This window comes from Hemicordylus capensis, chromosome 11, assembly GCF_027244095.1.
Source record: "Hemicordylus capensis ecotype Gifberg chromosome 11, rHemCap1.1.pri, whole genome shotgun sequence".
Lineage (NCBI taxonomy): Eukaryota > Metazoa > Chordata > Lepidosauria > Squamata > Cordylidae > Hemicordylus > Hemicordylus capensis.
In genome coordinates this window covers 18,936,651-18,953,450 of record NC_069667.1, presented here as the reverse complement: position 1 = coordinate 18,953,450, position 16,800 = coordinate 18,936,651, and the positions used below count along the sequence as shown (strand labels likewise).

The window sequence follows — 16,800 nt, the reverse complement described above, 5'->3', positions numbered from 1 at the left end:
CTGGGGATGATGGGAGCTGTAGTCCAAAAACATCTGCAAGGCCCAAGTTGTGCAGCCCGGGGTTACACGAAGCATCATGCCCAAGACTCGGGAAGTTCAAGTGCTGTCCCCTATTTTCGAATGCTGGAGAACAGAAAGTGGTCCCAGGAGTAAGGCACGGAAATCAAGAGCATGCACTGCCACTGTAAGAAGGATTCCTGCTTATTAAGACACAAGGAACGGCTGCACAATTTTGGCACTCCAGCTGATTTTGGACTACAACGCCCATCATCCCCAGCCACAGTGGTCAGTAGTCAGGGATGATGGAAGCTGCAGTCGAACATCTGCAGGAGGGCTGAAGTTGGGAATCCCTAGCACAGGGCTTAGTCCATGGTGTGCACTTGCCATAGTTCAGACTCCAAACCAGGCCTGCTCAGCTTCGGCCCTCTTGCAGAAGTTGACCTACAACTCCCAGAATCCCTGGCTATTGGCCACTGTGGCTGGGGATTATGGGACTTGTAGTCCAAACACAGCTGTGGGGGCCAAAGTTATTCAGGCCTGCTCCAAACCATGATTCATGCTCCAGATAGACAGGCAACCCATGGCTTCCCCAATAACTACTGCCTCCCAAGGTGCTGCCCCCAAACAACAGCCTCAGAGAGTGGGCCAATGTCCCAAACCATAGTTTTCCACTTTAGATGCAACAGCAAACCACAATGTCCTCAAGCTTTAGCTTGCAAGCTAGCTTCAAGTGTGGCTCACGGCAGGAGTATGCAACAGATGTCGAACTACAACTTCCATCACCCCCAGCCACACCTTTAGCTGGGAATGATGGGAGTTGTAGCTCAAGAACAGCCGGAGAACCAAGACTGCCTACTCCTGGCTTAAGATGCCAGTCTGGAGGGTCTTGTGGTAGCAAGCATGACGTGTCGCCTTAAGCTAAGCAGGCTCTGCCCTGGTTGCATATGAATGGGAGACTAGAAGTGTGAGCACTGGAAGATATTCCCTTCAGGGGATGGAGCCGCTCTGGGAAGAGCAAAATGTTCCAAGTTCCCTCCCTGGCATCTCCAAGATAGTGCTGAGAGAGATTCCTGCCTGCAATCTTGGAGAAGCCACTGGGCAGACAATACTGAGTGAGATGGACCGATGGTCTGACTCAGTATATGGCAGCTCCCTATCTTCCTATGTTCCTAAGTCACAGCTTGTCCAACGGTGCTAGTTCAGACATCGCGACAAACCAGGATTCTGCATGATGCCAGAACCATCCCATAAGCTGTTTACTAGATTCGCTCACACAATCAAGAACAGGGGAAGAGAAACCCCCTACCCTAGATCGGGAGCTGTGCACGTTCCCCATCTTTGATCGTCTGTCGGATCAGCACAAGGTCGGAGGTGCTGTCCATGGTCAGGTGCTAAGCAACAGCTGGAGAGGAGGCCTTTTCATCCTCCCATATTCAACAGCTGGCTATAGCTGCTCGGTAGGAAAATGCCTCTGACCCAGCTGCTCCTTAGGAACAAAGGAAGCTTCCATATACAGAGTCAGATCCCTGGTCCATCTAGCTCAGTATTGTCTACACAGACTGGCAACGGCTCCTCCAAGGTTGCAGGCAGGAGCCTCTCCCAGCCCTCTCTTGGAGATGCTGCCAGGGAGGGAACTCGGAACCTTTTGCTCTTCCCAGAGCAGCTCCATCCCCTAAGGGGAATATCTCACTGTGCTCACCCATGTAGTCTCCCATTCAAATGCAAACCAGGGCTGACTCTGCTTAGCAAAGGGGACAATTCATACTCGCTCTCCTCCCCATCACAGTCACGAGAACGGACAATGCCTCCGACCTTTTTTAAAAACTGCCAGACGATCCAATAAGGAGAGTGTGTGAACTAGAGTAGGGGCCTCCTCCTACCCAACGCTTGATCTCGTGAACTGTCCTACAGTGTGTAGATCCTCAAGATGGGCAACCAGTTCCTACTTTGCTTTTCCTCTCTTCTTAAAAACAGAAACCCACTCCATATTCAGTCGGCTGCATTTCTCTTAACAACAAGTACTGGCTCCAGAGATAAAACTGAAGCAAACCACACAACAGCATCTTGGCGGGTTGTTGTTTTTTAAAGCTGATCAGCTGTAACATCTCAAACATTCTTTGAAACAAGATGATAGAAGTAAGATACGGAGATGGGTTTTCTTCAGCATGCATCAGGCAGTTTCCTTGGGTGAAACACAACCTTCTGAGCTGTTCCCAAGAGGGCTGACACTGAAAAGAGTTGCTCCACAGATGAAAGTTCACTTGTCTCAATGCCCTCTCTCTCTCTCTCTTTCTAAACCACAATGGAAGTTTCAATCCCCAAAATAAATGTGGGGAGATTGATTTGAGGTCTTCACGTTTTGCTGCAAGCCACTTATTTCAAAACGTAACACGGGTGGACTCCCCGCGAAGAGTTCTTTCTCCCCAGTGTACAGAGGATGTCCCTTTAAGTTGTGCTGCCATCTTGCTCCCAGCAGACAGGGTCCAATGCAAATTAGATGAGTCTTGCACTATAGTTGGTGCAAGGGGGCACCAGATCTCGTTTCCTAAATTCTGCTATGACATTTTTAATCCAGGCCAAAAGCTCTGGTGGAAACCTATCCCCATGGAGACAAGAGGGTACCAGGGCAAGTCCATGCGGGTGGGGCAGAAGAGGCCAGTGCTCACAGCGGTGTACATGGTTGTGTTCATCCTCACAACAACCCTGTGAGGTAGGTTAGGCTGAGAGAGACATGACTGGCCCAGAGCCACCCAATGAGTTCCATGGTTGAATGGGGATTCGAACTCGGGCATTTCCAGTTCTAGTCCAACATTCTAACCACTATGCTATGCTGGCTCTTACAGAGCGAGAGAGGAAGTTAGCAGAAAGAAAGGGAGGGGGGCGTGTTGAGAGAGCTGCAGAAAAAGGAACCTGAAGGTAAAATTCTAGAAGGAAAAGTTTGGAGTCTTCCCAGCCCTGTTCTCGGGAGCCAGACAGAACCGGACCTGGGAGGTGCCAGCCTGCTCCCGTTGTCTCATGGGAGTGCATCTAATTTACACTGGGCCCTGTCTGTCGGGAGCAAGATGGCAGCCCAAGCCGTCTTGAAGGGCTACCCTCCTACACTGGGGGAGGGCTTGGAACCTCTTACCTGAACCACTGGATGTTGGTATGCGGCATGGACTGCAAGATGTAGTCCCATCTCGACGCCCACTTAATCTGATTGTCCTCCTGCATGGGGGGAGAAGAAGAAGGACAACAGTGACCTTCACCATTTTTCAAGCGGGGGCCACTTTGGCCATCAAACCTTCCATGTGGCGGTCATTGCCTACTGGGTGGACTGACCCCAGCCACAGTCCTGTGCTTTTCTCAGTGCTGGGAGGGCCCTGAAGAGAGACGGAGCCCTCTCTTAAGAGCTCCAGGAGGAACGCAATGAGAAGGCCTCCCCTTCCCAGCATTCTGCGTACGCCTTCCAGCATGGTGCCGGGATGCCAGAGGGCTCCGTTTCCCTCAAAGGAGCCTCACCAGTGCTAGGCACAGCACTGCACGGTGAGAATGGCTGTCTCCGCACGGTGCCAGGGGGACCGTGCCCAGCATCCAACTTCAGCCGGAACTTTGCACAAGCCCAGCAAAAAATCAGGCAGGCAGCCAAAGTTAGGGGTTGACGGGGGCTGCTACTGGCCCCCCAAGCCTTACCACGAGGAACACTGAGGGAGGAGCTAAACTGTGTGAGCCCCTTCTCAAAACCAAGTTTTCACAGAAATCCAGTAGCTAAGCTAGTCAGTCGTGGCTGCAGGATTTGGGGATAGAATTGTGTATTTATGCATGCAACATCCAACCCGAAAACCACATTCGATGTGCTTTTTCACAAGCTCCAACTCCACATCGGTGTCTGGGTGAGCAAACTGGTCAATCGTGGTCAAGTATTCCACAAAGCCCTAGAGCAGGGCTGCATCGGAGCGCTGGTCTGGTGGCAGCAAGCATGCGTTGTCCCTTGCTAAGCAGGGTCCACCCTGGTTTGCATATGAATGGGAGACCACGTATGTGAGCACTGTAAGATACTCTCCTCAGGGGATGAAACTACTGTGGGAAGAGCACCTTCATGCTTGTGTGCAGAAGGTCCCAAGTTCCCTCCCTAGCATCTCCGAAAAGGCCGAGAGAGACTCCTGCCTGCAGAGGAGCCACTGCCAGTCTGGGTAGATAATACTGAGCTAAACAGACCAAGGGTCTGACTCTGTAGAAAGCAGCTTCCAATGCCCCTATTATTATTATTATTATTATTATTATTATTAATTCAATTTCTATACTGCCCTTCCAAATATGGCTCAGGTCGGTTACTATAACTTCGGTCATCCAGCTGTTGTTGGACTACAACTCCCATCATCCCCAGCCACAGTGGCCAATATTCAGGGATGATGCAAGCTGCAGCCCATCAACAGCTGGAGGGCCCAAGTTGTGCAACCAGGCCTAGGATGGGCCTACTTAGTACAATCATCTAACTGCCTTTCAAAACTGATGTGTCCTTTTTTTTTAAAGTTACTATTATTTTGTTTTATTTCTGCATCAGTCTAGTCCTTTTTTTAAATGTATGTGTGCTGAACCTAATGTTCCAGACAGAAGTCAAAGAATGGATTAATTGCTCACGTTAATAAAAATGTTAGACTTATTAAAAGTTAATAATCCATTACTTTGAAAAAATTAACTCCCTTGTTTCACAACACTGACTTTGGTTTTTGTGGACTGTTGAAATACCACACTCATGGATGGGAAGCGTCTCTTTTCTAGTTCATCTAATACGGTTAAGTGCTTCGAAACTCCCCGACTGTTGCTTGACAACATCTGGCCAAAATTTAACAGGTCAAGTGATCAATGTCTTCTTTGACATGTCAACATCCAACTCCCATAAGTGTTTTGCCCTGCCTGCATCTTCTTCCGGTCCCAGGGAGGACACAGCAGATCAGCTTCCTGAATTTTTGCAAAGATGGTCCCTTTCTTGGGAAGCAGATGCCAGCTTGCCCACATGCTCACACACAAGTAGGCACACCCAGAATTTCAATAAGAGCCTTGCGCGCCCCGAGGTCACCCCGGGAACAACACATCTCTGTCCATACCAAGTCGGTTCCACAGAACCAAAGGCCATGACCCCAAGTTCTACGAGGCTCCAATCCACACACGGCACTTCCGCGCACTCAAGGACCACCCAGCGCTCTTCTCCAGTGGGCAATGCTCGGGGGGGGGGGGGGTGTATGTGTAGATCATTACATAACTTATAGGAGACAGTGGAAAGCACCTGCACAGAGAGCTTGGCTTGGCACACAGCTTGCAGCTACTATTGTTCACTGCATGAGTAGATACTCCCCAACGGCATAATTGTGTTTTATATTGGTTGCACTGTAACCCATTCTGAGACCTTTGGGTATAGGACGGACTAGAAAGTCAACAAACAAACAAACACTACTTGTGCTTTAGTAATGCCGTTCATGTTCCATAACCAAGTTTCATCAAGACTTAACACCCCAAATATTGACAGGCAGGTCATTCATATGTTGACAAATTAAAAGGAGTGAGCAGCTCTGGGGAACAGCAACGGGAGACAGAACCTTACACCACTTCAAGGTCATGGGGTAGAGGCAAATTATAAATTTTGGGGGGAAAGGGAAAAGTTGTTCTCCAATTAGACAGCTGTTTGCCTAATGTTTCTGGCCCACTTCCTCTCCAAACAGGTGACTTGCATCACAAAAAGCCAGTCCAAATTGCCACTCTATGGGGCTAGTCTCAACACAGCCGTCGGGATTTGAGAAGATTTGGAGAGCAAGAGGCCAGGTGCTCTCTGCTGCCACCTGGGCTCTGTCCTTTTCAATCAGGACCCATCTCCAAAGGCTGCCAATCGACCGGTTACTGCCGACACCGAGTTATCATTAAGAGAGCAGAGCAGAGAGTGGTTTCCACCAAGTTAGGATCAGTGGCTAAATATATGCTTAACGTAAGCTTTGCTGCTAGAACAGCAAGGCTTCTTCAGGCAGCAGTTCGTGATAGAAAGCCTTCCAATCCCACTTAAGAGAAATACATTTGAAGACTTCAACTCCATGCAGATCTGCTCGGTGAAGAGAAATAATCCACTTGCGTAGCTAGGTAACATAGGCTATCTATAAATCCAAATTATGAAACAAAAGAAACCAGGCCTATTATTCAATAATGTATTATTATTCAATAATTTATTATCATCATTATTGCCACCTAATGGCGCAGTGGGAAATGACTTGACTAGCAAGCCCGAGACTGCTGGTTCGAATCCCCACTGGTATGTTTCCCAAACTATGGGAAACACCTCTATCGGGCACCAATGATAGAGGAAGATGCTGAAAGGCATCATCTCGTATTGCGCAGGAGGCGGCAATGGGAAACCCCTCCTGGATTCTACCAAAGACAACCACAGGGCTCTGTGGTCGCTAGTAGTTGACACCATCTTGATGGCACACTTTATTATTATTACTCAATGCGAATTGTCTGAATTGCTTATTGGGATTTTCAGGCTCAACACACACCCAGCTCTGCACATGAAGTAACTATTTTTGCTGCTCACCTTGTTGCCCATAAACACAGGATCTGAACAGTTTACTTACTTCAAAGATCACAGAATAACTGTAGATCACATCCAGCTTGCCGTTTAACTGTGCCGGGATTTCCATTGGCTGGGCACTTCCACAGGATAAATGGGTTTCATCTGTGTGTTTGTAACTGAAAAGATTTTAAGAACGAACACCACTTACTAAAACGACGCATATATCTTCTTCACAATCTCTTCTCCTTCAACCATCCAGTGCTAAATCTGTTTCGGTTTCCAAGTGGATTTGGAACATAGGAAGCTGCCATATACGGAGTAAGACCATTGGTCCATCTAGCTCAGTATTGTCTACACAGACTGGCAGCAGGCACGAATCTCTCTCCTCCCTATCTTGGAGATGCCAGGGAGGGAACCTGGAACCTTCTGCTCTTCCCAGAGTGGCTCCATCCCGAGGGGAATCTCTTGCAGTGCTCACACTTCTGGTCTCCCATTCATATGCAACCAGGGCAAACTATGCTTAGTTAAGGAGACAAGCATGCTTGCTACCACAAGACCAGCTCTCCTCCCTTCAAGGATTTGCTTGAAGTGCCAGTTCCCAAGGCCACAAGAAGTCGGTGGCTTGCGTGTACACTGAACTGATTTCTCCACTAACATCTTGACCAACATAATCTTCCAACATAAGGGTTCCACATTCCTAGTCCTTTGCCAACTCCTTCACACCACCAGCTTCATACATGACCCTGGATTTCACATTGCTTTCACATTGCCTGGATCACCCATGCTTTCCAACGGGCACATCAAGGGCAACATGGTAGCCACAAAACCACTCCCAGACTATGATGCAAGTAGGTCTATGGCAGGCTTTTAGCTTGAGAATAAGCCAGGGGTAGGCAACCTTGGGCACTCCAGCCATTCTTGAACTCCTATCTTCCCCAGCCACAATAAATTAGGAACGTAGGCGAGTCAGCCCATGGGTCCATCTAGCTCAGTATTGTCTTCACAGACTGGCAGCGGCTTCTCCAAGGTTGCAGGCAGGAATCTCTCTCAGCCCTCTCTTGGAGAAGCTAGGGAGGGAACCTGGAACCTAAATGCTCTTCCCAGAGCGGCTCCTTCCCCTGAGGGGAAGATCTTCCAGTGCTCACACTTCTAGTCTCCGATTCATACACAACCAGGGTGGACCCTGCTTAGCTAGGGGGACAAGTCATGCTTGCTTCCACATGACCAGCTTTCCTCCTTGGGTCATGACTACCACCAGGATAAAACCTGGAGCCTCATTCTCATGGTCACCACTCACAGGCTCGGTTCAGAAAACAGGGTCTGCACATAGTTAAGATTCCCCACACTATGGCTGGTGCTTCCAGATGTACAACACGGAAACCATCACCAAGAGCATTTAGTCTGCATCCCATTCTTCCGTCTGCTCAGGGCTGGGCTTTCTAAGTTCGCCCCCATCTTTATGGTGCAGCAGCCGCTTCCCGAGACAGAGCAATGGCCCACCTTAGAAGGGCCAGATATCGCAATGGCGCACACCTTAGATGGAACACTGGTCTCTATTTAATCCTTGTCTCATACCATTACACTTTCTGATCAATTCCTCTTCTGCTCTTTGCCAGTCCATATGACTACCAAAGTGGATCTTTTCCAGTACAAACACTCAAGTCCAGGACACTGCGACTGCATGTTAAAATGCTCCCTGGCGGGTTTCTTGGGAATTCTCCTCCTGTTATCAGATTTATAGCCATTCAACCTTTGTTTCAGGAACAAACCTATTTGCCCTATATAAGTGGCTGATGAGCATTTGGTACAAGACATGACATAGAACACATCATCGATGCACATGTGTGTCAGCCTTGCGTATGGTTGATATATTAAAATCCATGTATTGGTCTTTGAGGCAGGGCTGCACAACATCAGCCTGCCAGTTATTGCTGGCCTACAATTCCCATCATCCTCAGCCACCGTGGCCAGTAGTCAGGGATGCTCTGTAATTATTATTATTATTATTATTATTATTATTATTAATTCTATTTCTATACCGCCCTTCCAAAAATGGCTCAGGGCAGTTTACACAGAGAAATAAATAAACAAATAAAATGGAACCCTGTCCCCAAAGGGCTCACAATCTAAAAAAAACATAGGACAGACACCAGCAACAGTCACTGGAGGGATGCTGTGCTGGGGGTGGAGAGGGCCAGTTACTCTCCCCCTGCTCAATAAAGAGAAGCACCACGTTAAAAGGTGCCTCTTTGCCACCTTTTAACGTGGTGATTCTAGTCGAACAACAGCGGGAGGGCCAAAGTTGAGTCGTCCTACTTTGAGAAGTCATCAGACTCTATTGTCTTGGGGTAATGCAAGAATCTCAGTCCAGAAGAGTTAATTTCTAATCCTCCAGGAGAGCTGGTCTTGTGGTAGCAAGCATGAATTGTCCCTTTTGCTAAGCAGGGTCCGCCCTGGTTGCAGATGGCATCTCCAGATAGGGCTGAGAGAGACTCCTGCCTGCAACCTTGGAGAAGCCACTGTCCATCTGTGTAGACAATAATGAGCTAGACAGACCAACGGCCTGACTCAGTACATGGCAGCTTCCTATGTTCCGATTTGTGAGATTTCCCAAGATGCCCCTTAGGGCAGGCTTTGCCGCTGGCGCAATAGCACCAATCCCAACACAGAACACAGCCAAGCCCAAGCCCCGTTGCAAAGGAAAGGGCAGGCCACCTAGAAAACATCAGCAACTGAGCATCAGCATGGCTTCCCCCATCCAAGGGTAGCCAGTGCTTTCTTACAAGGTGCTTCAGGGCCACCTAATGGAGGCAGCAAAGATTGCTGCCAGCGCCGAAGTAAAAGACGCCTCTCCCCTGCTGCCCAGAGCCCCAAACCCGTTGCCCATGGATAGCTTCAGACTGTCCCTTTGCCCAAAAAGCTCTATTCTGGAAGATAATGGGGTCAAACCTTTTCTGACACACACAAAATCACACTCACTCAACACACACAAACGCACGAGGGATGGGCTGCACAAAGAATTTAACCATGCCCCCCAGCCGTATGTGTTAGCAACACCTTTATTATAAGCTGTAGAGGAGGGTAAATACATCCACTGCATACAAACAAAATACCCTCAGAGAATCTGGGGGGGGGGGGGCGCCACTCTTTGTAGACAGTGGGCTTTATAACAAACTGGGCAGCCAAGAGGAAAGAGGAAACAGAAAACCATCCACGGGTGGAACAGTAGGAGAGGAGCCATAGGAGAGGTAGGGCATATAAATTGAATGAATGAATAAATAAATAAATATGCTTTGTTTGCAGGAGAAGAGCTGGTCTTGTGGTCGCAAGCATGAATTGTCCCCTTTGCTAAGCAAAGGGGTTTGCATTTGGATGAGACACACGTCAACACTCTAAGACAGGGTTTCTTAACCTTGGAGCCCCAGATGTTGTTGGACTACAACCCCCATCATCCCCAGACATGGCCATTGTGGCTGAGGATGATGGGAGTTGTAGTCCAAAACCATCTGGGGGCCCAAGGTTAAGAAACCCTGCTCTAAGAGATGCCGCTTAGGGGATGGGGTCAGAGCTCAGACAGTCCCAAGTTCCCTCCCTGGCAGCATCTCCAGGTAGGGCTGGGAGAGACTCCAGCCTGGAACCCTGGAGAGCCACTGCCAGTCAGTGTAGAACAGTGATTCTCAAACTTGGGTCCTCAGGTGTTATTGGACTTCAACTCCCATAATCCCCAACCAAAGGCCACTGAGGCTGGGGATTATGGGAGTTGAAGTCCAATAACACCTGAGGACCCAAGTTTGAGAATCCCTGGTGTAGACAATACTGAGCTCGATGGACCTATGGTCTGAGTCCGTATACGGCAGCTTCTTATGTCCTTAAGAGGGCCTGGATTCCATTCCTGCCATTGCCAGTTTAAAGGGTGGGAGATGAGGAGACTAGGGGACATTTATAAGACCCCTCTGTACCTGAAATGCTGATGAGTGTTGACAGAGTAGACAATACTGGAATAGTTAGACCAACAACCTGACTCTGTAGAAAGCAGCTTGCGATGTTCAGTACAGGAACATCAGCACACTGGATGGACTGAGGTTAAAGATGGCAGCACTGACAGTAAATTGACCAAATATGCCATGAGTGTGTGATCTTGAAGAACTGGCCAGCTGTCCTACGAGCACCACCGCCCTTAAAAGTTGACTTTTGATTTTTAGTAGCAGTTGTAATTTTGCCTTATTTCTATTTTAATGTCTTTAATTCGAGAACTGTAGACAGCCACTAGTGATCCAGGGAGGAAAGGTTGAATTGTTCGCTTATATTGGAATCTTACCCAACATTGTTATCATAACCTTACATTTTTAAAAGTTAAATTTCAACGTTCAACGGCAGGTAATTAATCTAATAATCAGCGTATCAAACCTGTTGATGATTAGAGCATTCCATTTCCTGTCCTTAATCAAAGTTAATATTTTAAAATATTTGACCAAAAGTCAGCCCGTCTTATGCCCAACCCTAGATAGCATAAAGAAGATCCCCCAGATGTTTCTTTAAGGAGGTATCAGTTTTGCAGATGCATAGAACGCTACTCTCAGAGTAGGCCATTACTGCACTAAGTTTACAAGGAAGCCCTAAAGATGCCAAATGAAACCAAACTCATGTTCTTTCCTTTAACAACTGAAAGCAAAAGAGAGGGTAAAAATAGCGGCATTGAAAGAACTATGCCACATGATCAACCCTGACCCAGGGGACCCACACAAAGAGAAGCCTTCCAAGAAGGCCCTTTGGAAGTAGTTAAGGCTGTGGGCAGGTTCAAGATTTCAGGGCTGGTTTGTTTTTAAAATAGTTCTGCTTTTCCAGTCTGCTGTGGAGGACCAAGACGGACGGACGGATGGATGGTCGGTCTCTCTCTCACACTCACACACACAGATTATGTTGGACTACAACTCCCATCACCCGCAACCACAATGGCCAAAAGCTGGAGATGATGGGAACTGTAGTCCACAACATCTGGGAACCCAAGGTCGGGAACCCCCAAGGTCGGGTTGAGCTGCCCAACACCACTGCAGAGGCCAATTAAACATGGAGACAGAGATAAGGAGCTCCCTTATACATCATCAGACCAATGGCACCCATTCTTCACGCCCCAGGTGAAGGCCTTGCCCAGCCCTGGGGAGGAGCCTCCACTCAGTGGTAGAGTGCATGTCCTATGCTTCCCATTCAGCAAGGTCCCAGGTTCAATCCCCAGTGTTTCCAGTTAAGAAAATAACCAGGTAGCCGGTGACGGGAAAGGTACTCTGGCAGGCTAGAGAGCCTCTGGTAGTCACAGTTGAAAATACTAAGCAGAACAGCCCAAAGTCCCAGTTCTATAGAAGCCGGTCCAGCATGTCTGCATATGGCCCAGCCCTGTGACCAGGGATCCTGTGTTCATGGGAGAGGCTGGGGCCGAATGGGGAACCTTTCCCCACTTCTCTCCATTGATTCCACCAACCTGCACAGCTACACCCAGTTAAAGATCTACGGAATTCATTCATCTCTGGAATTCTCTGCTACCGGGTGTGGGGACGGCCACCGGCTTGGCTGGCTTTAAACTGGGCTTAGACACATTTAATAGAGGACAACTCTATTAGCGGCTACTAGTCATGGCTATAGGCTACTTCCAGTTGCAGAGAGGGGCCATGCCTTCATCTCCTGCTTGTGGGCTTCCCAAGGCATCTGGTGGGCCAGTCTATGAAACAGGGTGCTGGAGTAGATCGGCCTTGAGCCTGACCCAGCAAGGATCTTCTGATGTAAACACGCCTCCACTGAAATTCGGCAGACTGCCAAAAACAGAATTCAATACAAGCCGAGTCAGAGAAAACAGAAAATCCAGGATTACCTTCCAGGCTGCAGCCTCGCTGCCACCAGTCGGGCCCCAGGCCAATGTTCATCCTTCCCGCTATGGTACGTGATGGTGATGTCAACATGGTTGAAGAGATAGTAAGTATTCTTCTTGTTGAATCCAGACTAAAATGCATTAAGATTAAGATAAGTATTAGAAACAGGTACCGAATCCTGGCGGAAGCAACAACATCCACTTCTTTTTAAAGGGTCCAATCCCTGCAAGGGTCCAGTTGCAGGGGAGTAACAGCAGGAGAGAGGGCATGCCCTCAATGCCTGCCTGTAGGCTTCCAGCGGCATCCGGTGGGCCACTGTGTGAAACAGGATGCTGGACTAGATGGGCCTTGAGCCTGATCCCGCAGGGCTGTTCTTATGTTCCTATCCAGATACATTAAAGTTGACTGGAATTTGGCTTCCATGCCTCTGCGGATCAGCTTTATTTGCTTTGAAGCTTTCGCACGGCTTTTGTTATGTAATTTATCTTTGTACACATGGTTAACCACCCAAGAATCTCAGCTTAAGAGGCCTAGTAGTTATCAATGTCTTAATACAGGAACTGGAGCTTTGAATTTGGTTTCCTTGGACTAGAATTCCCCAGAAACAAAGGCTCCAAATGGTCATCACTTGTGTTATTGCTCTAGATTCCCCTGCTAACTGAGCAAAGAGGCACCTTTGAAAAGCGGTGATACTCTTCTGTTTATCAGGGGTAGAGCAACTGGCCCTATCCACCCCCAGCACAGCATCTCTCTAGTGGTTGTTGCTGGTGTCTGTCTTATGTTTCATTGTAGACTGCTAGCCCTTTGGGGACAGGGATCCATCTTATTACTTTATTATTGTTTTCTCTGTGTAAACCACTCTGGGAACTTTTGTTGAAAAGCGGTATATAAATATTCTTTGTTTGTTTGTTTCCCAGCAGACACCCCAGTCGCTGCAGCTCCTTCCAAGAATTCTCGCCAGATCAGACATCACATTCCTAGTGTTTGCAAATCCACAAATATGACGACCCCAGTTGCACACAAGTTTTGTGAAATGGAGTGTGTATGCTGGGACAGCCAAAACAACTCTCAGGAGCAATAACCATAAACCTGACCAGCCTTTAGAATCTTAACTGCTTTCCTACATCCAGCTAAGCTACTCCCAACTGAATAAGACCAAGAACGTGAAACTTAGCTTTGTTGGGGCAGTTTAGGTGGTATTCAGACTTGCTTTGCTGCACATTCTCCCTTTTGCCGTGTAATGTTTGTTTTTTGTTTGTTCTATTGCAGGTTCCCATTTATGCTTTATCAGCAGCTGTATTCAGAGGTGCAAACATTTCATCGAAAGGAGACCCAAGAAGGGATTACCAAATGAGCAGTTTGAGCAGTTTGCAATCCATCACAGCAATCGCCAGTTGCACGATAACAACTAACTTGCCTATGCAAGTAGCATTGTTTTCACCAAATACAGTTGCAATCCCAAGAACAACAACAACTACTTCTATATTGCTTTTCAACAAAAGATTCCAAAGCAGTTTACACAGAGAGAGGGTGGGGAAAGGAAGGGAGAGGAGAGGAGAAAAAGAAAAAGCTCCCTGTCCCCAAAGGGCTCATAATCTAAAAAGAAAAGTGAGAGAGACACCAGCACTGGAGGTACTGTGCTGGGGGTGGATAGGGCCAGTTACTTTCCCCCCTGCTAAATAATGAATATCACCACATTAAAAAGGTGCCCCTTTGCCCACTTACTAGCGTTACACTTACTAGAAGCATGGCGCAGGTGGGAAATGACTTGACTAGCAAGCCAGAGGTTGCTGGTTCGAATCCCCGCTGCTATGTTTCCCAGACTATGGGAAACACCTATATCGGGCAGCAGCGATAGAGGAAGATGCTGAAAGGCATCCTCTCATACTGCGCGGGAGATGGCAATGGTAAACCCCTCCTGTATTCTACCAAAGACAACCGCAGGGCTCTGTGGCTGCCAGGAGTCGACACCAACTCGATGGCGCACTTTACCTTTAAGCATGTTCCGGAATACAAATGCCTCCAGCAAGGTATTCCTTACCCTCCAGTTTTCTGTTCAGCTGGCAGTTAAGAGATTTACCAATGAGATAAAAGAGGCCTTTCTGATTCCATCAGTTCAGATGAAACAGCAAGCCAGCAGTAGAGAACAATTGGCACACCAGCTGTTGAACTAAAACTCCCACCATCCCCAGCTACAATTTCCTGTGGCTGGGGATGATGGGAGTTATAGTTCAACAACAGCTGGAAGGCCAAAGTTGGTATTCAGTATACATTGGTATACTGAAGTTGGTATTCAGTATACATTAAACCATACATTATGCTCCCCATAGTTTAGACCCCTAGCCACAATCTGGATTCCAGGCAAACCATGGTTAGTACAGCTGACACCTCCTGCTGCCTTCCTCCCAAATCCGTGGCTGTTACCCCCAAACAGCAGCTTCCAGAGATAGAGTCATGCCCCAACCTATGATTTGTGGGCTGGCATTGCATCCAAGCTGAAAGTTTACCTAAACAGGAGTCTGCAAACCAACTTCGAGCCACGGTTTCAGATGGTGGTTTGAAGGCCAACTCACAAACCATGGTTTATCAGACGGCATCGGTTCAGATTTGCATAACACACAGTGGTTTGCATTACATCTGAATCATTTCGGGATTCTGAACAATACGGAAGGTCTTATCTGGCAACGTTAGAGAAATAGACCCAACTCCTTACATTGAAGTTGCAGGTATCCTTCGGCTGGCCATTTGAATCAACAAAGCATCCAATCGGAAATCCCGGATTACATAATTTTTGCCCGTCTTCCATGACGTAACACCAAGTCACGGGCATATTGTCAATAATCCTAAGCAAGAAAAAATTGAAACACAATTCCAAAGTTAGAATCTCAAGCTTATTGGTATGCTTACTTTTTAACATGTGTTTTCAAACTGTGAGCTCAGTAATGACACAGCACACACTCTCACGACACTTCTCAACCAGTGTTCTCTCTAATTTTCTTCATCTGTGTGCGGAATGAATTTTGTTCTGGGCGGCAGTATCAAAACAGCGTGTGTGCACATGAATTCAGAGTGGGGCCTTCCTGATTCAACTTGTGAGCACGTGCACGCCTTAGAGGGAACACTGTTCTTAACCTCCTCTCTGTATAGAAAACACCCTTATGAGATTGCCTTGCTCTCCATCCATGAACCTGCCCATCTACCTGTGTGTCCCCACCACTGTGTGGTGTGTGTGTCCCCAATACCTGCACCAAATTTGGTACAGTATATATGTTATGCCACATAGACACACCTGGACAGCACGGTTTGTGATGAAGCCAGGCACCCCAATCCAAGATGGTGGCCACATGAAAAGTAGGAGCATCAGTGCATATCTGAACTGCTTGTTTTCTAAATTACTTTTCTCCAGAATCTAGCTACACCATTAACGCTCGTCTCCCTCTGCAGATCAATGATTTTAGAGCACACAACTTACCAGTGGTGCTGATAATTCAAGTGCATTCCTCTCCTCAGGAAGTCAAGCTTATTGACGTCTTTCCCATCATAAGATTTCTTACAGACTGCCACACATTCTTTGTTCTCCTTAAATGCAAACTAGTACAAAGAAAGATATTTAACTTTTTAATCTTCATTCTCTCAAAGATAACACTTTGTAGTCACTCAAAATGGCACCATCATAATTCTCATCCTTGCCATTAAAAAGCAGCCTGTTGGGATGAAAAACCGACATGCTTCGTCGCAGAAAAACTCCATCACAGTTTTTAGGAAACAAGTAAAGATGTGGCTTGTCACCCAGGCTTTTAGATGAACTTTGATTTTGCTGCTGCTGCTCTGTGTTTTATGTATTATTGTTTAATAGAGGTTTTTAAATCGAGATTTTTACTTTTATATTAATAGCTCTACTTTTTGTATTTTGTGTATTGTTATAACTATATTGGAAACCACTTTAAGATGCTTTTAATGAAAAGCGGTATATAAATCAAACAATAAATGTTTGAAAAAAATTAGCAAGCTTGTACAGCACTTTGGCTCCTACCAAAACTTAGAGATTCCCAACATTCCATTTCAAACCAGTCTGTGTCTCTCTCACGGGCATTTTTCTAATCTTTATAAGAACCACCTTGACCGGTGGGGGGGGGTGTAATCTATTCCTGTTTCCAGCAGTGCTAAAACAGGCACCCTTGGAAGCTCACCGAAGGAGCAAAAGCAGCAGCCTAACCACAGGGGCAAACAGATCTCTTTGCTCCTTCAACATCTCCCGAATTCTTCACCCTACCCAAACCACATTTTTAACCATGCCAGAGGCCAGGGGAAATTGCAGCTTGTTCTCTCTGAATCACATTATATGCGGTTTACTGCACAGGGCACGTGCTATGTTCCTGCGCCATCAGCAATACACGATCC

General features: G+C 47.3%; 1 protein-coding gene across 2 annotated transcripts in view; it reads right to left on the bottom strand.

The window, feature by feature from the left end:
* Positions 1-16,800, bottom strand: part of LOC128335385 (transmembrane 9 superfamily member 2-like) — a 48,453-nt gene that overhangs the window by 25,824 nt on the left and 5,829 nt on the right. Inside the window, exons 4-8 of one of the 2 annotated variants that reach the window (XM_053273496.1) lie at positions 15,872-15,990; positions 15,113-15,242; positions 12,402-12,529; positions 6,600-6,714; positions 3,134-3,207 (exon numbers count right to left, since the gene is read on the bottom strand). In XM_053273496.1, the coding sequence (XP_053129471.1) occupies positions 3,134-3,207; positions 6,600-6,714; positions 12,402-12,529; positions 15,113-15,242; positions 15,872-15,990 (566 nt within the window). Of the gene's footprint in view, positions 1-3,127; positions 3,208-6,599; positions 6,715-12,401; positions 12,530-15,112; positions 15,243-15,871; positions 15,991-16,800 lie in introns of both variants that reach the window. The other variant, XM_053273494.1, reaches the window with a different exon arrangement.